This window comes from Amia ocellicauda, chromosome 17, assembly GCF_036373705.1.
Source record: "Amia ocellicauda isolate fAmiCal2 chromosome 17, fAmiCal2.hap1, whole genome shotgun sequence".
NCBI classification, from domain to species: domain Eukaryota; kingdom Metazoa; phylum Chordata; class Actinopteri; order Amiiformes; family Amiidae; genus Amia; species Amia ocellicauda.
This window is the reverse complement of record NC_089866.1, coordinates 5376061-5394513: the sequence shown is the minus strand read 5'-3', so window position 1 is coordinate 5394513 and position 18453 is coordinate 5376061. Positions and strand designations below refer to the sequence as shown.

General features: G+C 49.0%; 1 protein-coding gene across 2 annotated transcripts; it reads right to left on the bottom strand.

Moving 5' to 3' along the window:
* Positions 1 to 1089: 1089 nt before the first annotated feature.
* cramp1 (cramped chromatin regulator 1) lies at positions 1090 to 18383 on the bottom strand. Of its 2 annotated transcripts, none has more exons than XM_066688954.1 (20): positions 18001 to 18383; positions 15781 to 16121; positions 12174 to 12373; positions 11489 to 11642; positions 11211 to 11294; positions 10815 to 10863; positions 10642 to 10727; positions 9460 to 9583; positions 8879 to 8960; positions 7349 to 8407; positions 6794 to 6965; positions 6299 to 6480; positions 6069 to 6143; positions 5882 to 5963; positions 5315 to 5419; positions 4931 to 5109; positions 4564 to 4753; positions 3896 to 4060; positions 3634 to 3779; positions 1090 to 3287 (listed from the first exon to the last, which is right to left on the bottom strand). In XM_066688954.1, exons 1-20 carry the CDS (start codon positions 18057 to 18059, stop codon positions 3144 to 3146), a joined length of 3678 nt encoding a protein of 1225 aa, XP_066545051.1. In that variant the 5' UTR covers positions 18060 to 18383; the 3' UTR covers positions 1090 to 3143. The 2 variants fall into 2 exon arrangements, with proteins under 2 accessions (XP_066545051.1, XP_066545052.1); XM_066688955.1 differs by lacking the exon at positions 18001 to 18383 and adding an exon at positions 16531 to 17744.
* Positions 18384 to 18453: the final 70 nt, after the last annotated feature.

Below are 18453 nucleotides of genomic sequence, written 5' to 3'. Positions count from 1 at the left end.
GTAGAGAAACGCTGACGGGCAGCACGTCCTTTTTAAAGGTGCCCTATTGTGGAGGAAACGTACACCACTTTTTCCTGGCAGCCTCTCTGGCAGATTAAGTGTCTTGACGTGTGCGTCGGAGAGGCGGCACACACTGGCCGCAATTCTTAAGACGCCGGTGGTTTTAACCCAGGCTATAGATCTGACCGGTTGTGCTGCACATCTTACCGACTCATCAATATCTCGAGAAGCCTGTTCTCAGCACTTCTGCCTACGAACGCAAACTTGGGGAGTGTCGACGCAGCATTCGCTACAAAATGCAATACGTGTCAGGGACAAATAAGCTTGCCAGAAAACCTTGAATCCATATCCACATCAATACCGAAAATACCTCGACATCTAAAAATATGATGATACAAAATCTTGTGAGCGTTCTGTGGATTTCTCTCGAGTGGGACAGTTTGATAGAAAACATTAACACCCTACAGGCGGCAACACCGGGCTTACCGGATCTAATTAGTGCTGAGCAACCCAAAACTGGACTGGATTATACACTCCCAGAGTTTCTGAAAGTGGTTTAAACTGGATTCAGGGATAAAGTGGCTCTTCAGTTATAGCTCAGCTGCTTGAATGAACACAGATTAGACACTAGTGGACTTTTTTTACCGAAATCGTTAATTTTCCATTTTACTTTGCATGGGAAATGACACATGAAAGATAGAGTTCTGCCAAACAAATCTACTGCACCACACAGGGCTCAATTTCACATCCCTCAATATCAAAAAGCAATCAAATAAAAATAAAAATGAAACCATTAGATATGAAGCTAGAACTGGGGGTCAATGCGTTCCCTCAGGATTTGTCCCTAATTCACATTTCGAAGGATCTGATCAGGTTCTTCCAAAAATAACAATGTCACAATTTGGCATGGAATGCCTTAGGAAAAAAACAGTTCACACTTGTTCATCATATATGGCTTTTTAAGTATTCACAAAAAGTTTTTTTTTTTTCCTCTCTGTTGTACATAATGTTTGACTTTATTCCACATGAATAAAACGATTCCCTTCATTTAGAGAGAGGAAAAAAATAAAATAAAGTATGACCAGCCCAGGCCTTCCTGTTGACTTTATTTCCTGTTTGTATTATCAACATTTATGATAAGGAAACCAGTTAAGTAATAGTTTCACAATGAGAAGAACTCATCTCCGTACTTCTGCCACCATAAACCCATCTTGGCGGGGGTTCAAGCTTGGCATGGAGAGTCCGATGTGGTATAATGAAAACTAGGTCTCCAATTCACACACCACTTTCCTATTCCTCCTTGAGTTATGCTCACCCAAATGTCATTAATGTTCATTTAATGTATTAGTATTTTGTTCGTTTGCTTGTTGTTTATAGAGATTTAAAGCAGAGCTACCATATTAAATCGATGCAGGAAATCCCGAGCTTTGAAGGAAAACAATTCTATACGTATTCTGTCATAATACTTAGGTAGTTGCACTTGAAGCGGATTTGTCAGACGTTGCAATGTAAGTACACGTAGGCTATGAGAGTCGTCGTCTGGAGGAGTACTACATTCTTTTCATTGCTCGAAAAAATCTCAATCCAATATCTCCCACGGCCAAAGACAGAAATGAAATCTATTTCTTAAAAGACAAATAATCTCCAGCAAAGACAAACTGTGTGCACTCCGGTTGGGTACACAGAAATATTGAGGATTATTCAAAATAAAAACGGTAGAGCGATAATGAAGACATTACCAACGCACAGACTGTATATCAAAGCTAGCCGCAGGGTCAGTTAAATAGATCTGTTGAACCTCCGTCATGTAAAATCACCGTCTGCCCGTTTGAACATCGAGTAAGGGAGAGAAAGCGAGAGGCTGCAGACGCCAAGAACAGATTCCTTCGCCGGGTCCCGGTCAGCCTGGCCGATCACAGAGCTGATCAGACCGATCAACCCTTTCGACTGACCTATCGGACCCCTCTGTGTCCCCGAGACCGCCCCTCTCCGTTTCGAGCGGCTCCAAAACCGATTTGTATAGCGGGGTGCATTAGAGACTGAGGCCAATCCAGCCTGGTGCCCCTGAGGTACAAAGTGAGGCCAAACCGATAATTGGAATCTAATGTACTGCACAAAAATAAAATCTGTACTGAGTGTTAGTATGAAATATAATATTACAGAATCTGAGTTTAAAAAGACAACATTATCCACGAGAGCTGGTTGCGCCGATGTCAAAGTCAATCGCATTTAAAATCTCCGTTGAAAAAGGAAGCAAGGCACTGCTTTCAAAGGCCCGATGTGCTCGGCTTCTGAACATCCTGAACACGGACTGAAGACTGGAGTCTTGGTCGTAAAATAGCAAACTATTTATAAGCGGAGGTTGGGATCGCTTTACTACAACCGGACAGACTAGAAGTGTAATAAGGGACTAACTAGTTTTGGTAGCAATCACACGCCATCATCCGAATCTTCAACGGAGGTAAAAGCAAAAACCCAGTTCACCTTTTTTACTTAAACTCTTCATAAATAAAACTGCAGTAACCAGGCCGCCGCAACATGGAAACCTACTGCCATGACGGTGATCTCTATAATAATCGAACAGAACGGCATCGCTCGCTGATTCAGTCCCAGCCACAGAGCGGGCGGGTTTGTTGATGAGGCGAATGGAAATGTGACATTCTTTTAAATAAATAAAAAAAGTTTGAAATTAAATGATTTCTGCGGAGATGCCAGTCTTTGAGACGGAGGCGTTTTAACAGTTTTGTTTTCTTTGTTCAGTGTGATAAAAGCGCGTGGAGGAGGTGGCGGGCGAAGGACTGGTGGCCGGTCAGGCGTCATGATCTCGCCTGTTTGGGAAGAAGAGAGCGGCGGCAACTTCTCGCGCGTCAGGACGGGGTTGCACGGCACTCTTCAAATATACCCCCACCAGAGCCAGAAGGGTCCGTGCGTCAGGCCTGCGAGCGACCCGGTCTCCCCGCCCGGCTCGGAGCTGCCAAGCTCTGGCTTCCTACAGCTGGGCTCTATCTATTGCACATTCGGTCAAACGGTTTGCGTCGCACACTCCTGCGGTCCCTGCGCTGCGGTCAGACGGGCGCCCGAGTCCATGGCCCCCTGTGCAGCGATCCCCCGAGGGGAAGAGCGGCTCCCCGGCGGCCCTGTGCTCAGCCGGGGCCGCCCTGGGACGAGGGGGCAGGGGGGGGTGGTGGCGGCGGCTCGGTGACTGAGAGCTCCTGTGCCAGGTCGTTGAAGCGGGCGATGTAATCCACGCTGTTCTCGCTCATCATGCACACCAGCTGCGAGTCGACCTGCGGGGGGTCAAAGGTGAAAGATCACAGGTCAGGGGTCATGATGACGTGGAGGGAAGCATTGCCTGAACTGCAACTACCTGACAAACAGTGAGTGCATCAATCACAAGCCCGGAGGTTCGCATTATTGCGCCACTTAAACCCTTAAATTACTTCAGCGTAACGTATAGATCAGCACTAATCAATATGTGAAGAATCTGAGCTGGACCTGGTTAATGGCATTTGGATGCAGGAGAGTTTAAGCTTTGCATTGCCTAAACACACTCATACATACTACAGGGCTTTGCTTTTTTTAAAGAAGTGCAGCGAGAAGGACTGAGGCCCCGGCACTCCCTCGGATGCGTACCTCTCCCACGTCCGCCAGGGACCGCGAGGCGAAGGAGTCCCGAGAGCTGCCGTCCAGGAGGCTGGGGCCCAGCAGGGAGGTCCCGCTGGAGGGGCCCGTGGACGTGAGCAGCATCTTCCTGCCCTTCTCCGGTGAGATGAGGCTCGCTGAAGGACGAAGACAAAACGCGTCCCGTCAGCTCCCACATGAACTAACACCGCACGACAAGATATAATACACATACGATAATAAACTCTCCTCTGCCAGGGAGGGAGGGACTCACACAGCAGGCAGCCGAGGGAGGAGTCCGTGGAGTCGCTGGGGTACCACTGCGGGTCGTGAGTGGGCGAGGCGATCCAGTTGCGCTGGGGGCTGCTGGCCGGGGAGGGCAGGCTCTTGGAGCTGTCGCTGCCGTTCAGCTTGGCGGGGGACAGGGAGGAGCCGTCGCCTGCGGGGAGATGCACACACACGTGTTACGCCCTGGACTCCGCTCACCTGCCTGCCACACACAAGAGTCGACACACACCCGCGAATGGAGACGCACAGAGCGCCGCCCAATTAGAGTCCTAGTGGTTAATTTAACGCAAAGGCGACAAATATTTTCAAGACGATGGCGGTGCAAGAACAAAGCAAACAGGTATTTGAACAACGCCTCATATTCACAGCTATGCCCACTGTCGGAACAATCACCGATACACGGGCGCCCTCTTCTCTAACTGTCCTACAACTATAAATCTATTTTCAGCTGCGCATCTTCCAGATCACTACCGACGACATATTTCCTTTATATACACACACATCGTAATTCTCCAAACCATCTCGCTCATGAGCGACAGCCGAGGTCTGACCGTATGCAAGCCCTCTTAAAACACAGCAGGAAGTGATGCGAGTCCCCGGTCTGCGGTCTCAGCCGAAGAGTCTGTACAAGTTGGCTTTGCCGCCCGTCCTCACCGTAGTGCGCAGAGTTGATGGCCAGCTCAATGATGGAGTCGCTGATCTGAGTGGCCTGCTCCCCCTGCGACAGCACCTCCTCGGGAGGCCCCGGCAGGGAGATGTCCAGCAGTGAGGACATGTTGGGTGGGGACAGGAGGGAGGCAGGTGTTTCGGACGGAGAGGGCGGGGCTCCGTTCCTCAGCAGGGCCTTCGAAAACAAAGATCTGGGTCACTCTCAAGCACTGGTGTGGCATATGGGGAGGAATACAGGGTGGATGCAATAGAAATAGCTTCCATCCTTTTGAAGAGGATGCCAGGTCTACAAACAACTAAAGATGCCAGTTAGGCCCTGTTAATTACCCTTCCAGTTAATCTGGCCACTCACCTCAGGGGGGCTCATGCCGTCTGTGTTTTGGTCGAGGATCTCCTTGTCCGCGGACATGGGCACCGGGTCTGGAGACATCACGCTGCTCTCAGTCAGCGGGCCAGGACTGGGGGCCTCCATGACCCGCGCAGGGCTGCCCGGAATGATGCCCGCGGACTTGGCGGCTAAATCGATCGTACCTGGAAACGGTTCAAGTCCGGCAGTCAGACCAGGTTTGTTGCTTGCCGGCATTTCAATGACTCAACTGGCCTGAACGTTATTAAATCCTACACTTCTCTCTGGGTCTCACACGGTTTCTATAACGGTGATAGTCACTTGAATTTAACTGTAATTTGCGATTTCACCAAACACTCATTGAGAAGAAAGCAGAGAGGGGTTCCTTACTGGAGAGCTGGCTGGAGTTCGAGGAGGGAATGACTTTGGAGATGATGGGGCGGGAGCCGGTTGCGGCGGACAGGGGCGACTGAATGGGCCGAAAGGAGCCGGTCCCTGGAAGAGAGCGAGACAGTGGGCGTCGTTATTACACCCCTCAACATCCTGCCTTCAGCGTGTCCCTCAACCCTAGACTCCCCACTTTCGTTATTCTCAACAAACCGACTGCGCCATCGGAAGCCAGACGAGACACGACTCGGGCTCCTGTGCATTGGCAGCGCTGGCGTTTTGTGGTTTACTGACAGGAAAACCAGCGTCTGACAAACGAGGAACACAGATGCAATGAAATTAAAAAAAACACACTTGCACTAGTTAAAATCTGCTCAGTAGATCTGGTCTACATCAAATAAAAACCATTACTTTACTCCCATCACAATTTAAACAGGGATTTCTGCCTTTATGAGCAACACTTGTCAAAGGGGAAAATCCTGAAAAACTTGAAGAGCTTCAGAGAGACCTGCTCTGCCCACACCCGACTCTTACGGTGTGCGACGGCTAGAGGGGGAGGCGGGGCATTACCGGCCACGGAGGAGTTGGACAAGATGGAGAAGGAGCAGACGTGCTGGGAGGCGTCTCCTGCTGTCCGGGGCAGCAGCGTCCTCTGCGGAAACACGGAGGTGAGGTCAGCAAGTCGGAATCGCGCAAACTTGAAGGCATTACATTTCTTGGGCCCCTCCGTCTCCTCCCTCCCTCCCTACCCACATACCTGCACCACCAGCGGCTTGCGGAGATGGCGGTTCCTGAATTTCCGCTGCTTGGGAAGAAAGATGTCCGACTGCATCTGTAAAGCAAAAACGAATAAATAATCAGACAGGACATATCGTATATTTTCTTTTTCCTTCCCTTGTCCACTGGTCTGTGCACCCTCGATTGGCAACAACAACAGTATTTTCTCTTATACGGGGGTCTCCTCCCAGATGAAGCTGGTCCACTCACACTGATGGAGTCCAGCTGCTGTCTGAAGGCCAGCTCGGCCTCCTTGTTGGGGGAGAACATCTTGCCGTGGCGGCTGTTGGGCGGCAGCGTGGTGGGGATGGCAAACAGACCGCTGTCGGTCTCCCCGGGACCCGAGCCGCCCACCCCCGGGATAATCAGCGAGCGGGGCAGGTTGCGCACACCTGTGGGAGAGATAGCAATCATGTCACGAATTGAAACACAGGTGGACAGTAAATCTCCCTCACCGACAACACAATACGAAGCATGCATGATACACTGAACACACCTCCAACCCTCAGGAGCAAAAACAACCTTTGTATGGTTGAACGGGAAGCACAAGACAATGCAAGAGTCTCCTGATTAAACCCAAAGACAAAGGTTTCGTTTTCTTTCTTTTCAACAAGTTATTGGATGCAAAGTAAATATCACACAAAAACTGTTGGTAGAAATATGAAGGAGTATTAATTGTGTCTGAGATAGAGAGAGAGCACTCACCCTGGGAGCTGGCTGTGGGAGAGAGCAGCTTGCCCCCCCGCGTGGCCGCCTGGCTCCGGCCGCAGCTCGGACTGCGCACCCCCACCGACAGGATCTTCCCTGGGGGCGTGAGGGACTGGTCCTCCGGGAAGGACTTGATGGGAGACGTAGCAGTGGAGCACAACTCCGGAGCCTAACCACGAGAGGTCAGGGAGAGATCAGAGAGGCTGTTAATTCACACTGGAAGAGGGAGGGAGGGAGGGAGGGAGACAAGCGCTCAGCACACTTAAAAGCAGGCCATAAAATTGAGTGATGATCCCTGAGATAACAGACAGTACGCTGAGAGGAGCGCAAGAGGAAGATGGCAGAACATTTTAAATCATTCCCTATTCTCACAAGGGTAAACATGTCATCTATCCTCCTCCCAAAGAAGATTTAGGTCTTTCTATATGAAGCTGAAAAATGACTTCCTTTTTAAAACATTTTTTTGTGTCATGAACATTTCTCGTTCTTGCGATTCCACACACAGAGGCATGTCCATGAGTCGAGAGCTTGGGGCAGCTGAGCCCTACTCACCGGTTTGGGGTTGACCTCGGAGGAGACAAGCCTGAGCAGACAGCGCAGCACGCGGTGGGTATTATGGCCGTGGGGGTTGGCGTGCGGCCGGCCGTCCTCCTTGGACACGGGCAGCCACTCGTACTCCAGCTGCAGCTTGTCCGGCTTGCCCAGCATGAGGTAGAGCTCGGCCAGCGTGACGTTCTCGGTGCTGCGTGTGCTCCAGCCCTCCTCCCGGATCTGCCGGGGTGGCCTCCCGCCGTCCTCCTTCGCGACCCGCGCCTCCGGGCTGCCCGCCTCGGCCGCCTCGTCCTCCTTAGTGCAAACCTCCCCTGGCGCAGGCTCCATGGGGACAGCTCCCTCTGGGGGCCCGGGCTCCAGAGGCATGGCCACCACGCCCCTCTCGTCCCCGCAGGTCATGGGCACCGCCGCCACGCCATCCCCTAAAGCATCCATCTGGGCCTTCCTAGGCGATAAGTGCTCCATGGGGCAGATACAATCCCCTGGAATGACCAGGTCCAGGCCGGGCCCCTCAGCAGCGGGGAAGGGCTCCGACATGGGATGCTCTTCAGTGTCCATCGCCACGTCTGCAGGCTCCCCCAGCCGCTCCTGTGAAAGTGCATCCTCTTTGCACATGCCCTCGCCCGGAGCGGCCTGTTCCTCCTGGTGCAGCGGCTCCCCCTCCCTCAGTCCCTCCCCTTCCGGTCCAGGAGGAGGGTTCTGTCCTGGGTTCTGGCTCTTCTCTTCTGCCCCTCCCGGCATGTCGTCGGTTCCCTCTGCTGCCAAGCTCTCTCCGCGCCGGGGCTCGCCGACTGTGCGCCCCTGACGCCCCGTGCCTCGGTGGGCCGTCTGGATGCCCAGCATCTGGGCAGGAGGAAGCTCCTTGGTACCGGGCCGGCACTTGCCGCTCTCCAGCCAATGGACGGTGCAGAAAGCCTTGGAGTGGACGACGCGGGCCACACCGGGCAGAGCAGTCAGGGTGCTGCTCTCTGAAGGGTACAAGAACAGCTCCTCCCTCGCCTCACCCGAAGGCGAGCACTGGGGCCCGTCCAGCGCCTGCCGCTCCTCCAGGCTCTTCCGCTGAGAGTGAGGGGTTAAAGAGAGTAACCACTGCACATAGATGAGACAGACGGGAATCACCCACGAGGACAGACAGGGACGGCCTGGCGGCTGCTCATAGCTGGAGGAACATTATGTATAACTGTATAATTGTAGACACCAGAGTAAAGACATAGTGTCTTGAACAGTAAGAGGGCAGGGAGAGCTGCTGAGATGTGAAGGCGTATTTGGGCACGAGTGAGTCATGCTCGCCGGCTTTAGGGGAGGGCAATTGTCTGAGTTTTTTTTATCATATAAATCACAACTGAATTGCTCAGCAGTATTAGCTCTGCAGGGACGTCTACATTCACAGCAAGGTCACACAGTGTAGTGTTTATGCTGCTAATAAGCCTCTGCTCATTCGATTATTCAGATAATGCGTTCTCAGGGTCAAAATGTATCCCGCCCCCCCCACCCCCTCATTTCAACCTTAAATAAGAGACAAAAGGATACGATGCGGTGATCCTGGACGGCCCACTTCTGCTTGAGAAATTCGATCAGGCTGGACACTTTCCTGTGCAGCTCCACGACCATCCTGCGGGGAGGCAAGGTGTGTGAGAGAGAGAGAGAGTCAGCGGCCCGGCAGGGGCCATCTATTTTAAACCGTCCCGTTTCAGAAACAGCAGATTTGGTTTATCCTTTAAAGCCTGGCACCAGTCCATGCACGGTTCCCTACCTGCCCTCTGTGTCCCAATACACAGCTTTTCACTTCACAATGTGCCTTTTATTGTAACGCTGATGCAATGTCAAAACTGCAACGCACAGTGGATACCGTGTCTGTCTACATTGGGCATGTGAAACTCCCAGCTCAACGCAGCGTGTTTGAACTTTCAAAATTGACCAGTCTTACTTCCCCTTCATCCGTAGAGGGTGCCGTTACTTTCGTCCTATCTGACGGTCTTTAACCTTTCCGCACAGAACACATTACGGTCACCCGAATGTAACCACCACATCCGAGGGTTATTTTCAATTTTTCTGCTTTATATGACGTCACCACAGTGAGCAGTCCGACCCACGCGTTAGTTAGGTCTCACCTCAGGCGTGGGTTGTGTGCCAGGCTCTGCACCCGTGCCCAGGAATGGTTACTGCGGGGCTGCAGCTCCACGGGCACCTTCAGGGGCAGCCGGACCGGTTTCTGGTCCTCCTCGTCACTGACCCCTAGAGGGGAGGGGGCACAGAGAGAGAGAGAGAGAGAGAGAGAGAGAGAGAGAGAGAGAGAGAGAGAGAGAGAGAGAGAGAGAGAGAGAGAGAGAGAGTTAGTAAAGACAGCCCCCGCACAAGATCAAGTACAAGATCTCCAACTTAAAATCATGCATTGGAGCGTCTCCTTGACAACCAAATCAGAACAGTATCCACCCCCCCCCCGAGCAGCTGATTGGAAGAGAACCACGCTCTAAAAAATGATGAAAATCAAATTACATCCCTTTAACGAATGCTGCCATTTCCATATTTTTCTGTTTTGTTAGGTTTCGTTTCGAATTCCCCAGGAAATAAATCTGTGTTTAATCCACACTTCTTTTATTGCAAAAACAAAAGCAAAGACTGGAATTCCAGGAGGGCTTCTGCCGCCGCGGTGCCCACCGTATGGCGCATCGCGGTGGCACGACTAGACACATATCCAGCGGCACACCGACCGGAAGGGGGTTGTTTTCCTTGGGTGTGAAGCGTTTCAGGGGGATGAAGGCGGCAGCACATTAGTCAGAAAGTGTTTACAGTGCAGTCGGGATGAAGCAACGTGTAAAACGACTTGCTGTAAATCTGAAACGGCGCCCGGCACAAATGAGAGCACTACTCCAGAAGTTTGACGGGAAAGCAAGTGCAGAAAACCTTGGCTGAGTTTCATTAAAAAATAAATTAAAAAAACACAATTGTATTCCAATGATTGACTTAATTACAGGAAGACATTCATAACCCTGTACTGAAGCCAAGAACAGTGTAGTAATTTATTACTGAAAACACAGCTTTAGATAAACACACTTTACTTTAGGAGGGAAAGTCACATTAAATCACTACGTTTTAGTTTAAATGACACAAAAAAAAAAAAGAAGCAAAACTGCTGACTCAAACGTCCCCAATTCCAGCACGGAGATGATCTAAAATTATCCTGTCACCGTCAGAGGGCCGAGTGGAGTGCCACAGATGACGGGGCTCAGGAAGAGCAGAGGAAATTATAGTATGTCCTGTAAATCAACGAAGAAACAATGCGATAATCTCACCGTCGGGATCGCACAGCTTCTTCAGTGCCCGGCACATGGGCGCCTTGATGCGCAGGTTTCTCCCTTTGGATCGCACTGTAGTCGCCCTGCGGAGAAGGATGGCCGGGTCAGGGAGCCATTACTCATAGAGAGGCGTGGGCACAGAGAGTTAAACTGCGGCCCGTGTCACTTACCCATGCTGAATGAGCTCATTGAGTTTGGCAGCATTTTTATCATCCATACCTGAAACAAAGAGGGGAAATCAGATTTTTTTTTTTTTTAAAGCTACAGCAGCACAGTCTCTTTCCATCCACTTCCTAAAACTGGGATAAACAATGGCTCCAGAATTCACACAGAATGAGCCCAGCCCACATTTCAGGATTTAGATTAACTCCCCCCCCCCCCCCCCCCCAATCACCTAAAGAAATTCCCACATCAGTCAATAATAATCTGCTAAAGATGACACATGCCACACTCAGATGCTACCTACGCATGCAAAGAACTCGTCCACACGTCTGGAGAAGAAGCAATTACATGTAACACTGACGAGAAGAGGATTTAAAGCACAGGCCAGCTTAATCAATACTTACAGCCTCCAACCTTTTTCCTCAGCTCTGCATAGCAGATTAGTCCATAAAGTTCCTGGGAAGACTTCTTCAGTCCTCGGGAGTAAACTGTCAGCGGGAAGGAGAGAGAGGGTCAGGCGAAGAGAGAAAATAATGATTTCATCTTCAGAGACCCGAGTTCAAACTCAAATTAAGTATCAAAACCAAGAACACAACTTGGCCAAAACTGAAGCCGGACGATCCATAGACCGGAAGCTCGTCTTCCACCGAGACTAAAAACCCGTGTTCCCGCGTGCTCTCACCGTTTGTGAAGTCGATGTACTTGGAGATCTTGTGCCAGGTGCGGTAGTAGAAGTGGCGGACTTGTTCCTTGTTCTTCACCATGCTGGCTGGCTTGCCCTTCTTCTTGTACTTTAGTGCAATGTTGTTCTGGATGGCTTCGAAATCCTTGCCGTGCTGGGGAGGAACACGAGCGTGATTTTTACTCGTCAGCACACTCCCGCTTTATACTCTTCGGTAGATGTCACGTCACTAAACCACGAGGCTCGTAATTAAACCGTTAACAGCACTCTGGGCATCGTCGGCAGTGTGTGAAAATGCAATAGAGAAATCATTCTCAACCTTCATTACTGTGTTAAACTATTAGACGACTTCTAGAACACCACAATGATTTCAAACAGTAACATTGTATTAAATGTCTGGTGGTTAATGTATAAAAAAGGCAATGTAATTAATGTTAAATTACAATTCTGTAAAAAGTTTGATAAATACACATGTAGCATTGTTTCTTTTTAATCAGGTGTTCAGGCAATTTAAAAAGGTCATCATGCCGTACTTGTTAGTAAGCAACGACTCTCCACACAAGACAATCATACATGCCACAATGAGATCTAGTAATAAAGGAGTTTTTAGATCTTAACCTAATCATTGCTTTTGCTAGTGAAAAGCACAAACACATGGGATGTAACGGCCGTGCTTAAAGACTACCTCGTAGAGCCCCTCGAAGAAGGAGTTCTTATCCTCCGCGCTCCAGGACTCCCACTGGCGCCGAGCCTTTTTCTGGCTCCCCTCCTCTTTGTCGCTGGGCCCCAGGCTGCGAGGGGCCGTTTTGGAGGTGGCATTGCCTGAGCTCACAGGGGACCCCGAGGGGCCGCACCCCACCAGCACAGCCGCGCCATTCTCAGCTCCTGCAACACAAACGCATGTGTGGCATGAAGTAAAGCCGGGAAAAGTCCAACTATGTCACACATTGTTCTGCAAACTAGACATGAAATAAGACTGACTTGTATTTTGTATATGTCCCTATAGTTCTAAATGCCAGTTTGACACACGCAAACTGCTTTGACTGTTTTAAGGATGAAAATAGTTTGCTGGTGAAGACCACGTGAGCAGAAACAGTATTTGTTTCCTTTAGGATTATCATGTTTTGAAATTGCTGTATTGAAGCAAGCCGGCTTGTGTTTTACCTGCCTGAGAGTCAATCTGCCTTTGTCCATCTCCAGACAGTTCATATCTGATTGGAGAACGTTCATGAAATGCAAGAGCAGCATTCTTCACGGAAGCGTTTAGAAACATACCAGCTAAAACAAAGTCTTGTAGTCTTCGAGTACAATTGCAAGGAGGACGAAAATAATTGCTTAATAACCCTGTAATCAATTAGTTCATTTACGGTTATCTCAGAACAAGACGACCTAAGACTTGTTATAAGTGCTGAACAGCCAAACACAGGAGCATGCTGTGGCACTGAAACAAAGCAAACTATTAATACAGGAATACTCAGCCTCCAAGTCTGCATTTTCTGGATCCACACCAATTCATTGCAAAACAACAACGACTGCAATGCGTAGATTATTCACTGTAACAGTTATATTAAACAAATCCCCATAGAAGTCAACTTGGGGTGGTCAGGAGATACAGCTCTCCACATAAACAACACAACTAAACAATGACAAAAAAATGACTGTGAACGTCTGTTGCTGTTGCTCTGTGCAATAATAACCCCAGAGGTGCGTTTTTAGGTTTCAGGGCATTCCACTGTGGCCTGGTGTCATTATCTTACATCTGCTCCCTGTCCCGTGTGTAAATCTGGATATCTGTTCTGGTTTAAACCCGTATATTTACTGCGTATTAAACCGTTATATTACACCGAGCAGATAAAGAGCAGCTATGAATGAGAAACGGAGAGAAACAGTTGTCAGGAACAATCAGAGGTTAGTGTGTTTAAAAGCAGTCTGACAATTGGTCGGTATAGTAGTGGTGCAATAAAACGCTTCTTTTAAATTGTATCCACAACTGTGATTATCTAGGCTATTATCTGAAATGTGTGGCACGAAGACTAGATAGAAATTCATCAGCAGAGTTCTTTTGTATTTTTCAATATAGTCCCCTCATTTGGACTAGTTAATTTGAACGAGTCACTTCAATACATAGGAGACAGTATATTATGCAAACACCTGCTGAGTATAAATTTGTATCCTGATTAGGTATAAGCAATTCCCATTAGCTAGTGACTATATGTATACATACTGAATATAAAATTTAATTAAAAAATACACTTTCACAAACACACAAATCACAATTACTAATTTCACTGTCAGCTGTCTGAAAGCTTAATGTTTAATTAAAGAAACTGTACTGCAAATTGGGAATGCTTAACTCTAAGATTAAGAAGTACATTTTCTTCCAAGGAGAATAAATGAAAATAGAGAAGGCGTTCAAACTATGTCATTCCCAACATTATATTTTTTGTTTAGGGACAACAGGATCTGTTGCGTTTACAATGCTGGAAGCCGAGTTGATCCCACACATAAAGCCCGGCGATACACTTGCAAGGTTTGTAGCTTGGCAACAGGCAAGGAAAGGGTTTCGTATGAAGAAGCTGGCAACAACGCACTTGAAAAGGGGCACCAGTATGTCACACTATTCAAAAGATGTTGCTCCGATGCTCTAAAGTAGGGTTGGCCGGTTCTGGTCCTCAACAGCAGAGGTCTTTTAGTTTAAATGCCTTCCGAGACACCTTTCTTTCCTTCTAAATCACTCGTTGCCTATTAGTTCACCTTAGCATTTATTTCAGTCACATACTTTACAGATACAGTACAGAGAAAACACCCAAGGTGGTAGATCTTGAGGACCTGGAGTGCTTACGATTGTCCTCAAACAAAAGCGACAGACCAGAAAGAGACGGTGTCCCTCATTTTAACACCGAGTTTCAGCTTGCCTTGTCAAACCCATCACAATGACAAAACAGGCGCTTTGCTCTCTAATTACAGCTTACAGAGATTCCCGCTCATTAAGGGCTAGACCAAATCAAAACCCTGACCCAGCCACGAATCATAAATTACTTGTACCCTATGGTGTTGTGATTTAATTAGCAGAAAGTGGCTTCTGGCAATAAATTAAAATGTGATAGGATACAGGTTTAAGCTTTGCCGGTGTGGGTATAGGTCAAAGTTTTGATTTGGTCTAGCAACAAGACTAGAAGGAAACTGTAGAAGTAATGTAAATACATGAAACTATAACTTTTTTTAAACACTTCAAATGTTCATGCTATACTACTAAGCATATTAGAAAGTCCTCTCAAACTCAGGTAGATTAAAAAAGGTAGATGTCTTTGCAATTTAATGAAGGTCAATCAGGTATGTAATTATTACAGTGAAATGAAGTGTTTTGATTTGAAGACGTTTAAGACTCTATTCACTGCAATCGGTGGGCATGCAATATAACCCACACATGAGCTGTCTTCTACAATGCCTGACAGATAAAATTGTTACTTAAACAGTCAAATAAAAGATGCATACACGTCGTACTGCTGTTTTTAAACGCAACCGTGGCAAATGTAAATCCATTTAAACAATATAATGTAAATAACCGAGTAAAATTAGGCTTTGCTGATTTGGTAGATTAGGGGGGAAAAAAGCTGGCACTTACGTAAGGAAACATAAGCTGCGCATTAGGGACCATACATCACTGATCAATGCGTTTCGGTCAAAGTTAAATGGAAAATGTGAATAATTAAAATGGAGTCTGAATCAGAAGAATGTCAACGACATCCCAAACAATGTAGCAAGTTGTACAGGGATACTGTAACAACAAACAAACGCATCTAACGCCCAGCCTTGTGCCCTAAAGCAGGCAGGGCGGTCGCATTTCAGGATGCCAGTCAAAACAAGTGAGCAACAATCAAACAAGCCTACATTATATACAAACACAACACCGGTCAGGTATCAGCACCAGCACCTACACCTGAGCCGGCCAACTGATGTGTGAGGGCATTTCTCCCTGACCTCCACCCCCCACCCTGTACTTGCCCAGCTTTGGCTCCTGAAACAACATGCTACAGTGTGGCGTGTATACATACATACATACATGTGTGTGTGTTACATATGTTGCACTCACTGGACCCCTCCACTGCTTGCACCCCAATCCCCACTCCACTCCACTCCACTCCGCAGGCACTGCCACTAAGCTCGGCCACCTCCCCCGGTCGGACCCGTCTCAGACTCGGCCTTTTTATTTTGAAGGGACCGGCAGGTGAGTGGCCCAGGTGTCCAACCACAGGTACCCCCTCGACTCGCCCCATCATCACCCCGCTTACCTTTCCCCTTGGCCCCGCTGTGCCCATTCACGGCAGAGGCGAGGGACTCCTTCCTCAGGCGTTTGCTGGGCGGTCGGACGCTGGACCTGAGGAAGTGATGCTGGTCCTGGTTCTGGGGGTGCAGGTCCGGACCCGGGGCGGAGGAGGAGGAGGAGGCAGGTACCGGTGCCGACCTGCATGGACCCGCAGATGATGGATGGAGATCTTCCTCCCCGTCTCTCTTTGTATTGCTCTCGTCGCTCCCCGGCTCTGCGCTCTCCTCTTCCTCGCCGCCTTCCAGCTTTCTGCCCGCTTTCTTCGCCCCTTCATCCCCGCTGCCGTCCCCGGGCTTCACTGTCATCCTGTCAACACATCAGCCAGGCACACCTTTCACATTTCCAGCAGAGCACCTCCATGCAATCAACTTAAAAAAGGCGACAATCTTTTTCTCTCTCAACATGGCCGCCGTTGTTTGTTTCAAATCCCCTTCCACCGTCCCGACAAAACAACCTGAAAACCCTCTCTCCGTGCAAGTGCAATGCCCGCTAAACCCCCCAAAAAACACGGCAGGCCCTGATTGAGCCCGTCGTGTGAGTTTCCCCGCACTTCTAAGCCTCGTCTACTTTTATTTTAACCAACATCAATGCAAAGACAGACGCCTCCAGTTTAGCGCCCTGCAAAAAACCCAAACGACATTAATCTCTCGGCAACGCACAAGCTCTCGCTGGGATCGAGGCTCAAATAAAGTGGTTATTTGAAAAGGTGGGCTACCCATTTTGGTGGTCTTCGAGGGCGGACGGTATCTTCTTTCTCCTCACCATGGATCCGAGGTTTTTGGAGTAAAACAGCGGGTTAAATGGTGCATATTCAAGGCGAGATCAGGGCTTTGCCTGCGACGGTCTCCCTTCGCTCTCGCCTTTTCTCTGGGGCTGGAACTCGCCGCGGCTCCACTAGAAAACAGCTCCACTCTCTTCCCAAACTCGCTGCTCCGTCGGCTGATAACTTCGGATCAGAAAGCCCCCCGGACACCGAATAAAAACCACCTTGACCCCCACGGTTTCAGCTATCTATCCAGCCCGGGTGCAAGAAGGTGCGACCGGCCGGTTTCGTGCACTTTTACGCCGAAATGAAAGCTGCGCCGCTGCAACAGATCTTCCCCTCACTGTACGACTCTGAACTTTGCTTGCTGCTACGTCATCACTCGATGAAATTTCAAAAAAGTTGTTTCTACATATAGCAAAAGTTGACACATAAAATAGGCCAATTGTAACACATGTGCAATATCAAATATGTTGTGCATGTATCTTTAGTCGCGATTCAGTATCAAATTACGACTCAACTAAAAATATCACATTGCAAACCGGCTATATAAACAAATGGCAAGCCACCTGAGAATAGATCTGTGTCTGATTGTATCTCAAATCCATTTTAGTCTGTACCTTTTTTAATATTCGTCTGTATACACTGGGGACTTGTCGTCACTTTGCACACAGCATTAACATATTTATCCACCTTTCTTAGACTATATGGACCTGGGACAGCAGCGTTATTGAACAGTCCAGTGGCTCAGTTGTAGCTGGGGTTCAGACATGTATATAACTTTATAACACACACTGAAGTTCAGATCCACTTCAAGGTGACAGGGGTGCAAAGGTGAGCACCAAAGTTAAATTCTGAATCAGCTGACACTTTTGATAGCCAAACACTAAATACATTTAACAAATTAGCCAGTTACAGGATTGCTTCCACAGCGTTGAGTGCAATAAGTCAATTAACGAGTGCATTGCAATCATACTGAAAAAACACACAATACTTTCACTTTGCCTGCAGTTTAAGCTACAATAATATTATTTTGCATGATTTTAACTCACACCACATTAAGTAGCAGCGAGTTTTTGAAAGTGTAAGTGCCATGCTGCTAACTGGGCTCTCAGACACCAGTGCGAGGTCGGGACAAACACACTTCGGATCTGCGGATATTCATTTTTCTTGTCCCAGTGATTTCATTACAAATACCGGTCCGCAAATCACCCCCAGTTGTTCACCCTCCAGCAAGTACTCAGCTGCTCACAATTGTCAGTTTCGCCGGGACGACATGTTGGTGTTTTGTGAGTGAGGGGAACAGGCCACAGCAGCTGCAAGCCCGGCACACAGCCCTGACACCCGCAGCCTGAGTGCGGGGGTTCGGGCAGCCACAGCCCGGCGTGCGTGGTTTGGCGGAATAATGAACAGAATACTCACATGGTCGGTGGAAACAAAGTATCGGCTGCGGTATCGAGCGATCCATCTCCATCTTGCATTTAAATCACTGTATTTACACGGGTGGCAAACGGCTGTCGCCCAAATTGCATCCTATACCCAAAAGCAACCACTAAGTTTCGAAAACGCCGGACGCCGCCTGCTAGTGCTGGGGAAAGCGCTCCTTCACGGGCCCCTTCACACGACCCGGGCTACGGATCACACCCGCTCCAGCTGAAAGGCATCCATACTACAAGCGACTGCTCCACTGGAGGGTGTAGGTGGTGATCGCACAGCCCTGGCGCCGGGTTCCCTGTGCGGACACTTTCACACGGCTCTCCTGCAGCTCCTCGGAACAGCAGCGATTTCCGCAACTGTCTGTCACAAACCCAGCTTGCCGCCAGCACGCCCACCGCGGCTCAAAACAAACGGCCTGATTGGTCGCTGCCGGACCTA